General features: G+C 46.8%; 1 protein-coding gene across 2 annotated transcripts in view; it reads left to right on the forward strand.

The window, feature by feature from the left end:
* Positions 1-15210, forward strand: part of CCDC22 (coiled-coil domain containing 22) — a 41319-nt gene that overhangs the window by 22552 nt on the left and 3557 nt on the right. For both annotated transcript variants that reach the window (XM_033921469.1, XM_033921479.1), the window contains exons 5-14: positions 10-91; positions 2211-2380; positions 3146-3352; positions 3571-3642; positions 3813-3932; positions 4033-4152; positions 6405-6521; positions 6605-6706; positions 7002-7109; positions 7215-7310. In XM_033921469.1, coding sequence (XP_033777360.1) covers positions 10-91; positions 2211-2380; positions 3146-3352; positions 3571-3642; positions 3813-3932; positions 4033-4152; positions 6405-6521; positions 6605-6706; positions 7002-7109; positions 7215-7310 — 1194 coding nt within the window. The remainder of the gene's footprint in view (positions 1-9; positions 92-2210; positions 2381-3145; positions 3353-3570; positions 3643-3812; positions 3933-4032; positions 4153-6404; positions 6522-6604; positions 6707-7001; positions 7110-7214; positions 7311-15210) is intronic.

Below are 15210 nucleotides of genomic sequence, written 5' to 3' on the forward strand. Positions count from 1 at the left end.
GCTTGGCAGGGCTCTTGTCTGATGAGGCATTTTCACACCCAGAGGCTGATGCTGCCAGAGAAATGCCTGTCTTCTGATGCAGTCTCTTCTGGTAAGTGTGTGCATGTGGGGAGGGAGATTTGGGTCAGTGGGTGCAATCTGGGATGTCTCTTCTGGTAAGTGTGTGCATGTGGGGAGGGAGATTTGGGTCAGTGGGTGCAATCTGGGATCTCTCAGCCTGTGTTGAATAGGGTTGATAGAAATAGTGATGGGTCCCTCGGTGTGTGAGGGAGGTGAAAACCAGTAGGAGGCACATCAGAATCTCTCTCTTTTTCAAGAAGGAGGGGTTAAGAGTCCTTAGTGGAGAGGTATGTATTAGAGCAATGTTTTTCAACCTTTTTACACCTATGGACCGGCAGAAATAAAAGAATTATTCTGTGGACCGGCATCGATCCGTGGACCGGCAGTTGAAGAACACGGGGCTAAGTCGTGGGCCAGACCCCCCCCATCTCTACCCAATCTCCACCCCAGACCCCGCCCCCATAATAGTACTAATTGCACCTTGCACGTCCAGTGCCTCATCTGGAAGCCTTCCCTCTGACGTTGCAACGTCAGAGAGAAGGCTTCCGGTTCAGGCGCAGGATGCCCATAGGAGCCACTGCCCGTGACTTTGTGCACTGAATCAGTTAGGAAGAGGGAGCTGGCTCGAAGATAAAGCCGCATCGATCGCACCGTGGACCGGCGGTTGAAGAATACTGTTTTGGGCCTGATGCACGTGCTGGTCCTGTGGACCGGCAGGAAATTTCTGTGGACCAGCACTGGTCCATGGACCGGTGGTTGAAGAACACTGTATTAGAGAATGACACAGTGACTGTTACCCGCGGATAGCCCACCAAAACAGGGACGAAAAAAACCTGGTTGCCGTGGAGCGGTGAATGGCCTTGTTCCTGCAGTTAATTGAGGGAATGCACGCAAAATCTCTGATTGTGTGGTCCAGCAGCCCCTCCCTCCTTCCTCCCATTCAGGGTCCAGGCATCTCCCTCCTTCCCTTCATTTCCCCTTCCCTTCACTGGTAATTTTTCTTTTTCTTTCAACAAGCAGCCGGAGCCTTGAAGTTGTATGTGGCAGCCAGAAAGTTCTCCTCTGATGCAACCGGAAACAAGAAGTTCCGGCAGCAGCACGCGATTTCAAGGCTCCGGTTGCTTGTTGAGAGAAAAATAAAAATCACCAAGGGAGAGAGGGAGGAAGATGCTAGAGGTGAGCAGGAGGGACGGGGCTGCTGGACTGCGCGAAGAGTGCTGAAGGGAAGTGGAGGGGGGAGAGGAACGGATGCTAAAGGGAAATGGGGAAAAGAGAGTGGGGAGAAGACGCTGAAGGGAAATGGGGAAGAGAGAGTGGGGAGAAGACGCTGAAGGGAAATGGGGAAGAGAGAGTGGGGAGAAGACGGGAAAGCGAGAGTGGGGAAAAGACACTGAAGGGAAATGGGGAAGAGAGACTGGGGAGAAAACACTGAAGGGAACTGGATGAAAGGAAGAGGATAAAGAAAAAAAGGCACATGCTGGATTGGGGAGACAGATACCAGATCTGAGGGTAGGAAAGGAGGAGAGAGATGCTAAAACCCACCTGGGGGAGGGAAGGAAAGATGGAAGGGAAGAAGACAGAGATGCTAGACTATGGGGGGAGCGGAGGGAAGATGGGTGCCAGATCAATGGGGGCGTGGGTGGGGGAGAGATGGAAGGGAGAGGCACAGTAACAGAACATATGTATGAGGCAGAGAGAAGGCAGACAGTGGATGGAAGGAATTGAATGAGGAGAAGATGAGGAAAGCAGAAACCAGACAACAAAGGTAGAAAAAAAAATTATATTTCTTTCCTTTTTGCTTTAGGATAAAGTAGTATATTAGTTGTGTTGATAAACATTTATAAACAAAGCCCTGCCAGCTGAAGATCTCTTTCTCTAGTTCGGCAGCCAGAACTTTGATTTAACAATTGTACAGAATATTGTTTTTTTTTATACTTTAATAAAATAAATTTAGTATAAAACTATTCAAGGCTTGTGTGGATGGGATCAGATGGTTTGGGGGGGACGGGACAGTAATAGGGACAGGACGGGGACGAGCTCTCGGGGACAGGGACAAATTTTTTTTCCCTGTGTCATTCTCTAGTGTCTATCTCTTGTGCACAAGCCTCCCATGGGAAACTTATCTCTCAGCATCTCTTTCCTTCCCTTAGATGTGAGAGATTTCTATGAAAACTATCTGCCACCAGTGACAGCTCAGGTTTTCCAGCGTGCTGAGCTGGCAGCATCCCTGCTGGAGCGCAGCCTGGCAGATGTGAGTAGTGTTCAAGAACGGGAGGCAGAGTGGAAGAGTCAAGGACTTGCATCTCGTCTCTCTCATGAGGTGAGGGTGTTTTTAATAAACTTGAAACTTGTTAAATCTGTTATAGGAGAGGAGGAGATAGGCTAGAAGTTCTTGGAGCAAGAGTAGAAATTTTTGTAGAAAACTTGCCCCCCTCTTTTATGAAACTACGATAGCAAGTTTCTAGCGCGGGGAGCCGCGCTAAATGACCTGTGCTGCTACAGACGCTCATAGAACTCGGTGAGCATCGGTAGCAGTGCGGCTCCTTGTGCTAGAAACTTCTATCGCAGTTTTGTAAAAAGAGGCCTTAGACTAGTTAAATTTCTTGGCCATGGAAAACATTGTTTTAAAAATAATTTATTTTTTTTTTTTTTGGGGGGGGGCACTTTTAAGTTTTGTACTCTCCTTTTCCAGCTTTTCTCCTCCACTTGGCTTATGCAGCAGATTCTGGGTGACTTGGTGCTTGGGGTATTTGAAAATTTTCTTATTCTCTAGATTTTTAGGTAATTAAATTCCATGATGATCGCTTGGTTGTAAGTTGATGTAATCTTTTGTAAACCACATAGATCTGTAAGGTTATGCGGTCTAGAAGCTGATTTTTATGTTATGTTATGCTGTGACAGAACGAGGGGCAAATAAGTTGTAATGCCTGGGGTTATTGCTGATAACAGTTTTATCCTACAGATAGTGCCTGTCCCTTGTATTCTCTCCCCACACAGTCTTGGACTGTGTGCATGCTACCTTCACTCACATTTCCACTGTGGCATTTTGGGCAAGTCTTCTTCCCACTCTTTCCCTTTCTCACAGGACTACTGGCAGCGAAAGCACCAGCGTCTACAGAAACGAGTCCAGGAGCAGCTGCGTCAGTGCTCTCAGTGTCCCACAGACTCTCAGTTTTCAGCAGGAGCCTCTGGGGACCATATAGACAGTCTGAAATCTTTTGGCAGCAGAGGCAAGCAGGAACAAGGCAAAGGGTCCCAATGTACACGCACTGAGAAGTTCACATTCAGACCGGTAAATCTAGCTCTCACACCACTGCCTCATCTGCCATTATCCTTCTCCACTTATCCTCCTCCTAATTGGTTTCACTACTTTTCTCCTTAGTCTCTCTCCCCCATCTTGGTTTTACTCATTCCTGCTGGTTTCCTATCTTCTCTCGCCTTTCTTTTTTTACCCTTTGTTCCCTTGCCCTTTTGATTTCTGTTTTCATGCTATGATTCTTCTCTTGCCAGGAGTTGGTATCGTCAGCTGGCCTGATGGCAGTTGCAGTGGAAAGTCTCCCCTCCAGCAGAAAACTTGATCAGGTCAATCTTGAACAAACCTTGAAGCAGAACAAGCAGTCCCAGTGCCCTAGCCTTAGTAGGAAGCTGAATATGTGGGCACGGGGTGGGAGGGAAGGATGTGTGTGGGGCAGAGTGTATATACTACAATTTGAGGGACTGGAATTGGTTTCCTGATCCTGCTTTGCCTCTAGGATAATCGGACGCAGCAGGAGGAGGAGGTGACGTCTCTACAGCAGCAGCTGGAGCAGCTGTCGATGCAGATTGACGAAGCTGGAGCAGAGGTGAAAAAACTAAACCTCGGTTTGATGCAGGTGAGGAGCAGAGGAGAGACAGACAGTTAAACCTACCCTAACAGAGTAGGTGCACTCTAAAAGCTGGTCCCTGAGAAAGCTCTTTTGGTTTGTCCTGCAGATTGAAGATGCAAGAAAGCAGTCAGAGCTGCATGTAGCAGAGAATGAAGATGTAATGAAGGTGAAGAGACAGACCGTGGCTCTTCTATCTGATGCGGAAAACAACCTCAGTAAATTACAGGTACAGTTTATATGCACCGAGATGAAGCCCGGTAGAGGAAGGTGAGATTAAGAATATAGAAATGTCCTACTGGGACAGACTGAAGGTCCATTAAGCCCAGTATCCTGTTTCCAACAGTGGCCAACCCAGGTCCCAAAAACCTAGCTAGAACCCAAGTAATGAAACAGATTTTATGCTGCTTATCCTAAGAATAATAGTGGATTTCTCCAAGCCTTCTCAGCAGTGGCCTACGGACTAGAGGTCTGCACAGGAACGGGGATTGTGGGAAACCCATGGGTCCCGCAGGGATCCCCCCCCTGGGCCCACGGGGATGGAACCGGGGTTCCCGAGGCCTACCTCATGTTCTGTCGATCCAATTACTGATTGCCGTACATCCACCATCTTGAAGGGAAACAATGAGCATATACAAGGAAATAGGAGGATGAGAAATTGGAGAGCTTCAGAATGAGAGGAGGTGAAAAACTGATAAGTAGCTGAAAATTTAAAAAGAAGAGTGAGAAAGTAGACAGAGGCAGTAAAGAAAAAAGGGAGGAAAACCTGAAAAGGCAAAATCAATATGCTGGAGACGGGCTTAGTGAGGGAATGGAGCAAGAGGGAAGAGAAGAAAAAAATGGACAGCAGACACTTGAAAGAGACTTAGTAGAAGATAGACAAAAGCAGAAAGAGAAACTGGGACCAAGATGATGGAAAAACAAAATGTCCAGACAAGGTAGAAAAAAGTGTTTTATTTTGAATTTATTAACTGGAATATGTTGGCTTTGGGACATGTGTATCACACAATTCAGTGGCATAGTCACACAACTAATTTGGGGGGCAGGGAGGCTGGAACCCAAAATGGATGGATGGGTACCAAATGTTCTCCCCACCTGAATGCAAAATATAAATACTTGAGCTGGTGGGGGATCCCTAAGCCCTGCCAACTAACGATCACCTCCAGTCTAGCAACCAGAAATCTCCAAACTTTGCAGCTAGTGGCCGCATTCTCAAGCTGCCACTGCTTTTATGCATGAATGAAAGCCAAGGGGGTGGGGAGGCAGCAGCAGCAGCTCTGAAATACTGTTGCAAGCTGCAGAACTTGGAAAGTTCTGGTCTCTGGACTTGAGGAGCTGGTCATTATCTGATAAGGCTTGTGAATTCCCACCAGCTACAGCAAGGGAGATGTTCATTTTGAGAGGGGATTAAGCTCGTGGGAGGCCCAGTCCCCTCTCATGGTTATGCCACCAATTGTGTTTAGTACAAAATGAAGTACTTGCTGAGTTTGTTTTGGGGTTTTCAGTTCAGTTTTGGTATTCATATTTCAATTTTTAATTTGTGATCCATTGTTATGTTTTTGATGAAGGTCTGTCTGTGTGTTCTGGCAGATGTCTGTCTTTGTTTGGAGTTTTCTGTAAAACTCAATTAAACTAAAATCAAAACTGTCTGAAGTAATTGCTGCTTTTTATGGGGACAGGTACTTTTATGGGGGGATGGGCGGGGACGGAGTAGATTCCTTGCAGGGATGAATGAGATTCTGGCGGAGATGAGCAGGATACTGGTGGGGATGGGCAGGATTTCTGCCCCCGCGCAACTCTCTACAATGGACTTCTCTTTTAGGAATTTATCCAAACCTTTTTTAAACCCCGCTAAGCTAACTGATTTCAACACATTCTCCAGCAATGAATTCCAGAGTTTAATTACACATTATGTGAAGAAATATTTTCTCTGGTTTTTAAATCTAACTACTTAGTAGCTTCATTGTATGCCCCCTAGTTCTCTAGTAATTTTGGAAAGATTCTCTAGTAACAACTGTCAGTAAAACATTTAGGAAAGCAGGATGCTGAGCTAAGGCATTATCAGTAATGACTCTCCAGCATATAGAATGCCTTCATGCAAGAGCTGCTAGAGGTGGACAATCTTCTTCTTTAAGAAATGATTAAGAACTGTTTGTCCTCTTCTGTTGGTAAGGAGATTTGAGAGGAATGAGCAGGCTTTCTAGAAGGTGGGGTGTGGATTCTGATTGCAATGTTGAGGGATTCTCTTTAGGATAAGGCACTGTGATGTAGTGGATACATATGTATAGAAATTGGATTACTGTGATTCTGTCAGATGAATAGTATATAAGATTTTTATAAAAGGGGTTCTGCCTTGGGTGAGGGATGTTGGTTGGAGGAGAGGGGGTGGATTCTGTAGTAATGATGCTATCGGGGAGTATATATGCCATGTGCAGATGAATCTCCCATGAGGATCTTTTAATAGAAAATGTTTGTTCTCAGTTAGTTGTGGAGAGCAGCACAAAGCGCATTGTCCATCTTGCCAGCCAGTGGGAGAAACATCGTGTGCCTCTTGTCGAGCAGTACCGAGAGCTGAAGAAGCTACACCAGAGCAGAGAGGTAACTTTCACTCTTCTCCCGCTCTCTGCTACCTTTTAGAGTGTACTGGTTCCTCTTTTTACATGGCATCTTTGTCCTTGCAGCTAGAATCCTCACGCCGCCTCTCGGATATTAAGGAAGTACACAAACAGATCCGGACAGCAGCAGAAGAAGCCAAACGCAAAGAAGTGCTGTATAAACAGCTGGTAAGCTTTACGAGCTTCAGAATGTGTGCTGTGGGTTCAGGAGGATATGAGGGTTTAGTGCAATGATGTGGTATTTTTGGCTAGGTGTTAAGGAGGTATCAATCTGGTAATGGGTAGGAATTTGGGGAATAGGTGGTGAGACATGGGAGAAGGGGTGGTATGATCTGTGAGTGTGTTAGAAGGAAGCATATGCATCCCAGGTTTTGGTAAGCTGCAGCAGCAGTTTGAGTTCATCTCATATTTTGTGCTACTCACCAGTGGTTGGTATTTTAATGATGTCCCTACCCATACATAGCTTACGGACCATGAGAGTCTTCCAAAGGATGTTTCACGAGCAGCATATACTCAGCGTATCTTGGAAATTGTGGGCAACATCAAGAAACAGAAGGAAGAGATTACCAAGGTAACAGTGTGCCATGAAAGTTAGCTTCTGACTTTAATCTCCCTGTGTCATGTTTCTTGTCTGCGCTTTCCTCCTTTATTTCTATGCTTTCTGATTTTGATTTAGATTCTATTGGACACAAAGGAACTTCAGAAGGAGATTAATAATCTGACTGGGAAGTTAGACCGTACCTTTGCTGTGACTGATGAGCTGGTATATAAGGTGAGACCCAAGAACCCATTCTTGTACAATCCTGCTCTATTCCTGGATAAGTGGGTTATGCATCCCATATCGCGAGACTACTTGGAGGAAGCCTCATTTACATAATTTTTTTCAGATCCTCCCCTCTTACCTCAGGACTGCCCTCAGATTTCTAGTTGCTTTCCTATAAGTGAGAAAGTAGGAGCTAGTCTCTTCTGCTTGTGCTTAATTTTTCTTCTGCTCAGTATTTTTACGCATTTCACGTCTTCATGTTGCAGAGGTTCCCAGTAGGGACAGCTCTGGCTGCATGAGATCAGACTTTGTGGATAAAGTCTGTTTCCAGGGGATTGGCTGCGTTGCAGTGCACCTCCTGGACAGCCTGCACCTTCAGATCAGGGCTCAGGGACTGTTCCCTTGGGAACTGGCTCACCCCAGGTTTGTCCGCTAGTGGATTTGAGTGCAGGCTGCGTGACTCCGTGGAGGTAAACCTGGGATCGGAGCCGACTGCATGCCAGGTTGCATGCGTGATGTGTACTGTTGGTGGCGGAGGTCCCTGGTCGGTGGAGTCAGGCCATGGGGCAGTCAGAAAACCAGCAGTCTAGTTGCAAGGCTTGTTGAGGCAGAGGAGCTCCCTGTAAGCTATGTCAGCTTCCTTTACTATAGCTCTCAGCACAGCATGGCACAGTGAGTACAGGACTGACAGCATGTCACAGCAATTTTGGGAAGTCTTTAAAAGTGGTTTTTGGGCAGTTTGGACATTAGCCCTAACCCCCCCCCACCCCTACCCCTAAAATCCTAAAATTGCTGCTTTTGAAGGATTCTTGTACTTTTCCCGGGCTGTTTTTCTCTGAAAATTGCACCTGTGGTTGCGATATTTGATTTTCCCAATTTGAATTTAAAGTTATTTTTTAACTGTTCAAGTTTCATTTTTGCAAGAAAACCACTCAGATGGACTCCGGGTAGGATACTTCAGATTCATGCCCTGTTTGTAGTGAATGGCTATGTGGCGAACAGCCATGTTCCACATGCTTTTCAGTGCAAGAAGGGGGGGGGGGGGCGAGATTTCATTGGCTCTGGTTCCCTCGACCCCCCCCTTTAGGGGGGGTCCTGCCACTCACTCCAGCCGGGGCCAATCCAAAAAATCAAAACTGGCCCCTAGAGACCACATACTTGCAGCCCTGGTGAAACACAGCCGCAATTTGGCGGCAAAGGTGAAAAAATGCTCCAAAAGGGGTTCTCAGGAGGTGGCTGCTGACCCAGATAAGTGTTATCCCCCAGCATTTATTAACATGCTCTTCCAGGCTTATCTGGCCAAGAAAAAAGGCACCATCTGTGCCTCCTGTGGCATCCTTGCTGGCTACTGGGGCTCCTCCTGCCCAGGACACAGCACAGAAATATCAAAGAAGAGATAAGTTAATCTAATCATGTATTTTTTAATGAGTATAACTTATGGGCAGACTGGATGGCCTGTTCAGGTCTTTATCTGCCATCATTTACTATGTTAAGTCCAGATTTCCTGAGTTGTCCAGGGATGATTTGCCGGCTGATGACATGGATGACCTGATGATACCATTGCTTACGAAGGCAGGCACTGCCCGTGGATTTCCAAGATCAGGATCCAGGAGAGGTACCAGACCTGGGAGAGAACTCCATAGTGCGGAGATTCTTTAAGCTCCAGCATTGTCTAATTTCCGAATCCCTCCAGGAGTTGAAATTGGAGGTTGGGCAATCAGCAGTTGCGGAATGCTCTCTCATTAGTAGCATGAAGCCACAGTCTTCGTCCTTTCCTGATCATCTGGACATAGCCGAGATGCTTGTGGATCACTAGGAGGCACTGGAGCCTTCTGAGAGTTACTAGAGCCATGCTCAAGCTCTACCCGATGGCGAATGCATTTAATCAGCGTTTTGCGTTCCTGAAAGATTCCCTTGTGGCATAGCCATCCTTGTCTTCTTACGCAGGGCCCGATTGTGCTCCAGGATCTGAACTGCTTTGGTCTTATGGTCTGGCTATTGAGTATGCAGCCTTAGTCCGCAGAGGCTATTCTTCAGGAATGATAGCTACTCTCTTGCACAGCAACAGTGACTGCTTATGCAGAGGCTTGGAGATGTTATCAATTGTGATGTGTCCAGAAGCACGAGGATCCATCTTTGCGGTCGATACCTCTGATTCCTTCAAGATGAGCTGGAAAAGGGCCTGGCTGTCGGTTCGCTGAGGGTTCAGATCGCTGGTCTGTCTTATTTGGGTCCTAAGCCTCTGAGAGGCTCTTTGGCCACTCATCTGGACGTTGTCCAGTTTCTTAGGGGCACTTTGAGACTTCAGCTCCCACTGCAGCGACCCTGTCTGACTTGGAATCTCAATCTAGTTCTCCGTTCGCTGACTCGTCTGCCCTATGAGCCTCTGGAGCAGGCATCCTTAATGGATCTCCCTGTCGAGACAGTTTTCCTGGTGGCCATAACTTCTGCTTGCAGGGTTTATGAGTTACAGGCTTTATCTGGCAGAGATCCTTTTCTTAAGATTATGGATTCCAGTGTTGTTCTGTGCACTGTTGCCTCCTTTCTCCCGAAAGTGGTCTCTAGTTTCCATATCAACCAGGAGGTCTGACTACCTATTTTTATTCCCTCCAGTTTGAGAGAGCAGGACCGAGTGTTGCAGTTGGCTGGATGTGCGCAGGCCCTTGTTACGCTACTCAGAGGTCATGAATGAGTTTTGAGTTTCTGACCACCTGCTCGTTTAAGTGGGTCCTACCCATAAGGACAGGCCGGCTTGGAAAGCCACCATTTCAAGATGGATCCGTATGCTATTTCATCTGCCCACATTGCAGCCAGAAAGAAGCCCCTTATTTCGGTGAGGGCTCGTTCTACTAAAGGAGTTTCCTCTTCTTGGGCAGAGTCATCGGCGATCTCTTTGGAGGAGATTTGCAGAGCTGCTACCAGGTCCTCCTTGCATACCTTTACCAAGTTTTACAGGATTGATGTGGCGGCCAATCAAGATGTTGCTTTTGGTTTTTCCATTTTGGCAGCAGACATATCAGTCAAACCCTGACTCTACGGGACTACTCTGTTACATCCCATTTGTCCAGGAATATAGTGGCAGTGGCCAAAAAAGCAAATGGGATGCTGGGAATTATTTAAAAAGGGATGGTTAGCAAGACTAAGAATGTTATAATGTCCCTGTATCGCTCCATGGTGCGACCTCACCTAGAGTATTGCATTCAATTCTGTTCTCCTTATCTCAAGAAAGATATAGCAGCACTAGAAAAGGTTCAAAGAAGAGCGACCAAGATGATAAAGGGGATGGAACTCCTCTTGTTTCAGGAAAGACTAAAAAGGTTAGGGCTCTTCAGCTTGGAAAAGAGACAGCTGAGGGGAGATATGATTGAAGTCTACAAAATCCTGAGTGGAGTAGAACGGCTACAAGTAGATTGATTTTTCACTCTTTCAGAAATTACAAAGACTAGGGGACACTAGAAGTTACAGGGAAATACTTTTAAAACCAATTGGAGCAAATATTTTTTCACTCAGAGAATAGTTAAGCTCTGGAACATGTTGCCAGAGGTTGTGGTAAAAGCGGATAGCATAGCTATTTTTAAGAAAAGCTTGGACAATTTCCTAGAGGAAAAGTTCATAGTCTGTTATTGAGAAAGACATGGGGGAGGCCACTGCTTGCCCTGGATCGGTAGCATGGAATGTTGCTACTCCTTGGGTTTTGGCCAGGTACTAGGGACCTGGATTGGCCACTGTGAGGACGGGCTACTGAGCTTGATGGACCATTGGTCTGACCCAATAAGGCTATTCTTATGGTACAAGAACAAAAGATTAGGTTCTTACCTTTGCTAATCTTCTTTCTTGTAAATCCATGCTGAATTCCTGGAACCCACTCTGGGAGTTGCTGATTCGCAGATTGTCTGCCTTAATAAGTACTGGTAAGCTGGACTTAAGGTTTCTTGACCAGCCTTTCTAAGAGTACCATCCTAATATGTTAAGCACTTTGCTCTGGGGGTCCCTAGCTGAGGTGCAAGCTGTGTCTCCTTATAGCACAGTTTCTTTGAGGTTTATATTGTTTAATAACCTGTTTCTTTATTGTCCCTCCAGACCAGCACAGAACTGATGGGTTATAACAAACCTCTACCAGCAGGTAGAGACTGAGACACTAACCTTTTGACTGTAGTATAAGTGGGCTGTTCAGTCCCAAGTATAATCAGTCTGTTCTCAGTCTCCGGCAGGTGGAAGTAGTAAGGCTGTGCAGTCTTTCCCTGGTTTAGTGTAGGGCTATTGGATTTTGATTAGTGGCCTTCTGGTCCCTGGTTGTGGTGCCAGATTGAGCTTGGGGGACCCTTTTGGGGGTCCATCCGACCTGAGGGGTGCCACCCTCCCCCCATTTCCCCCACATCCCAAAACATTTTTACATTAGAGGTGACTCAGCTGTAAGCCTTGCCACCAAAATTCAGGCAAGGCGTATAGCTTTGAGAGCCAGTGGGGTCTGTTCTATTTAAATTAAAGTTATATTGGGGGGGGGGGGAAGTCCTGAGGCAGTGCCGGTTTGAAGGGAAGCCTTCAATTAAGTTAAATTGATTTTTATTGCTAACCAATATTTTATTTTCCCTTCTAGCGGTTTTCGCAATGAGTACTTTTAAGAAACTTAAAAAGTGCTCATTGTGTTCCAGGCATGCGGTTGATGTAGCCGGCATGTGCACAAAGTGCACTGGCTGCCTCAAAGGGGAATCCTCATTGGCTTCAGGTGCTGGTGAGCAGGGTTCCCCTTCATGCGTGCACCACTTGTCGGCAGCAGGAAGTGGGGAAGACCAGGCTTCCCCTTACCTCTCACACAGGGATTTACTCAGCCGCCGACAGTCAGGGAAATAAGATTTCCCTTACCGCTGATAGTACTGTGGACTCCCTTACTGCTGCTGCCGAACTGCCCGCTTTAGCAGCTGGGTCTGTTTAGGCCTCTTTGCTGCTGCAGGACTCGGGGGAATGTTTTTTGGTGGGTTTTTCGCCAATTTTGGTGAGAAGCTCCGCCGTTTTGCCTATGGCCTCAGGTGACCTTCCTTCTGTCTTAGAGAGACAGGAAAAGGTTTTAAATGTGTCTCCTGCTTCTGCAGTGAGTGCTTCTTTTGCTGATGCGTTGTCACCTGATGAGGACTTGGACCTTTTGTTGGATCTTCAAGATCTGTCGGCTCCGGGCGGCTTTCCCGCAGAGGAGAGAATCCTGCATTCACCGTGGGCCTCATCTGGGGCAGCCTCCATGGAGCGGCTGGGGCACGGGCAGTGTGTCTGGGAGGGAATGCATGGATGGGAGAACATCGCAGGGGAGGAGACATAGGCATCCTGGGACTGTCTGCCAAGTCTCTTCCCTGAAGAAGCCCTTTCTGGAAACGTCAATCGCTCCTCCTAAACTTACTTGCTCCACTTCATCACTGACGCTGAAACCGTGGATTGAAGACAAAGTTTTATTTTATTTTTCTTTCCAGCTTATGATTTATCTTTAATCTTATCTATTGTTTTGCCTTTTGTCTTTGTTTTGTTCTATTTCTATCATTTAAATTTCTCCAGAATTCTACTGTTCAACGGCTCCCCCTTCTGCTTCTATTCCTTTCTCTCCTCTCTTCTACCTTCCAAAGTATTTAGATCAATGCTGTCTTGTTAAAATGTTTATTTTATTTTTATTTTTCCTCTAACTCTACTTTTCACTTCTCTATTACCCTCCAGGTACTTTAGTTAGATTGTGAGCCTTTGGGACAGTAAGGGAATTTTTCAAGTACCTTTCTTATTTCTAATCTTAATGTATATTTTCTGTAAACCGCTTAGAACCTAACGGATGTAGCGGTATATAAGAAATAAATTACATTACATTACATTTACATTACATTACATTACATTACATTACATTACATTACATTACATCCTCTCGGGGGGATGACGGCAAAGGACGGATGAGGCAGACATGCTTGTGAGGAGGGTGGTGCACATTTTTCACCGGGAAGAGCTACAGGAGCTTCTTATTCGTGTTTCATCGGTTTTGCAATTTGAGGAGGACATGAGGGGATCCAGTCAGTCTCCTGTTCTTTTCCTTTGCATCAGGATATTCGGGATGCAGTGCATTCGCAGTGGAAGATGCCAGACACAACTTTTCACTTCACTTAGTGCGGTCCATGGCTCGGCTTTATCTCATTGCGGATGGGGATAGAGATACCTTTAAGTCTCTTGTGGTGGATGCAGTGGTCTAGGCTATCGTGCGTAGGCATACGGTGCCGGTTCGACCTTGCAGGACTCTCAGGATCGTAAGTTGGAGTCTCTTCTGAAGCAAAGTTCTGCCTTGGTGGTCCAGGCAGCGATTTTTGGCAGTTTGGTTGCCTATACTTCTTTCCGGTGGTCTGAGCGGGTCCTTGACGGATCAGGAGGTGGCTAAGCTTGAGCTTGGCGGTTCTTATTTATTGGATGCCATGTATGATCTGTTGCGGGCTTCTGTCAAGTCCATGGCTCTCGGAGTGGCTTCTTGCCGTATCCTGTGGCTTCAGGGTTAGTCGGCGGATGCAGCGTCTAAGGCTAAACTCAGTAAATTTCCTTTTCGGGGCTCTTTCCTATTTGGGGAGGAGTTGGATAAGATGGTTCAGACCTTGACTGACTCTAAGGTGCTCCATTGTCCTGAAGATCCCGTCCTCGCCCAATTTTGCGGGCGTCACCCAGGGGCATTTGTGTGATTTTCGGCGGTACTGCCCTGGTTGGGGGGCGGCTTCTTTTTCTTTCAGTGCATGTAATCCTTTCGGGGCGCCCACTGGATGAGTCGTGACTCTTCCGGAAGCCCCTCCGCTGTCTGCCCGACCCAATGACTCCTTTTGGGACCTTTCACTGGTGCTGGTAGGAGCTCATTTGCGGGAGTTTTACCAGGGGTGGGGCAAGATCACAATGGATCAGTGAGTCCTGGAAGTAATTCAGGACGGTTATGCTCTGGAGTTTTCCTGGCCCTTGCCAGATCGTTTCCTGTCTTCCCCTATTAGGTGGCTTGGAAGAAGTGGGCTTTTTGTCAGACGCTGTGAAGGTTGCTTGACCTCAAGATGGTAGTTCCCGTGCCTCCTCAGGAGTTTTGCACCGGCAGGTATTCCATTTATTTCATGGTGCCCAAGAAAAAGGGGTCTTTTTTGGCCCATTTTGGATCTGAAAGGGGTCAACAGGGCGCTCCAGGTTCCATCTATTCGCATGGAGACTCTGAGTTCTGTCATTTTTTCCATCCAACCGAGGGAATTTCTGACTTTGCTCGACCTGACAGAGGCCTATCTTCATGTTTTGATTCGGGCCTCTCATCAGCGATTCCTTCTCGTTGCAATTTTGAGAAAGCACTATCAGTTTTATGCACTTCCTTTTGGTCTGGCCACGGCTCCATGGACTTTTACCAAGATTATGGTATAATGGTGGCAGTAGCCTTGTGCAAAGAGGGCATTCTGGTTCATCCCTATCTGGATGACTTGTTGATTTGAGCAGAGTCCTTTTAGGAGAGTTCTTACTCGGGTTGTAGAGTTCCTGAAGTCACTAGGATGGGTGGTAAATTTGTCCAAAAGCCAGTTGACTCCATCTCAGCACCTGTAGTATCTGGGGGTCCGCTTTGACACCAGCTTGGGAGAGTCTTTCTTCTAGAGGCCCGAGTGTTCAAGTTACAGTCTCATATTAGATGCACATCTCCTTATGAGAGGCATAGAGGGATATGGGTGGTAAAACTACATCAGGTGTATACCTGACTGGGCCTCCGCGTGTGCGGATCGCCGGACTCGATGGACCATGGGTCTGATCCGGAGATGGCAGTTCTTATGTTCTTATGTTCTTATATTCACTTCCTGATGGATTGTCGGTGTCCGTGGTCGCAGGATAGGTCTTGGGGTTGATAGCAGCCTCCCTGAACATGGTCAGGTGGGCTTGGGCTCACATG

Source organism: Geotrypetes seraphini, chromosome 1 (genome assembly GCF_902459505.1).
Source record: "Geotrypetes seraphini chromosome 1, aGeoSer1.1, whole genome shotgun sequence".
Lineage (NCBI taxonomy): Eukaryota > Metazoa > Chordata > Amphibia > Gymnophiona > Dermophiidae > Geotrypetes > Geotrypetes seraphini.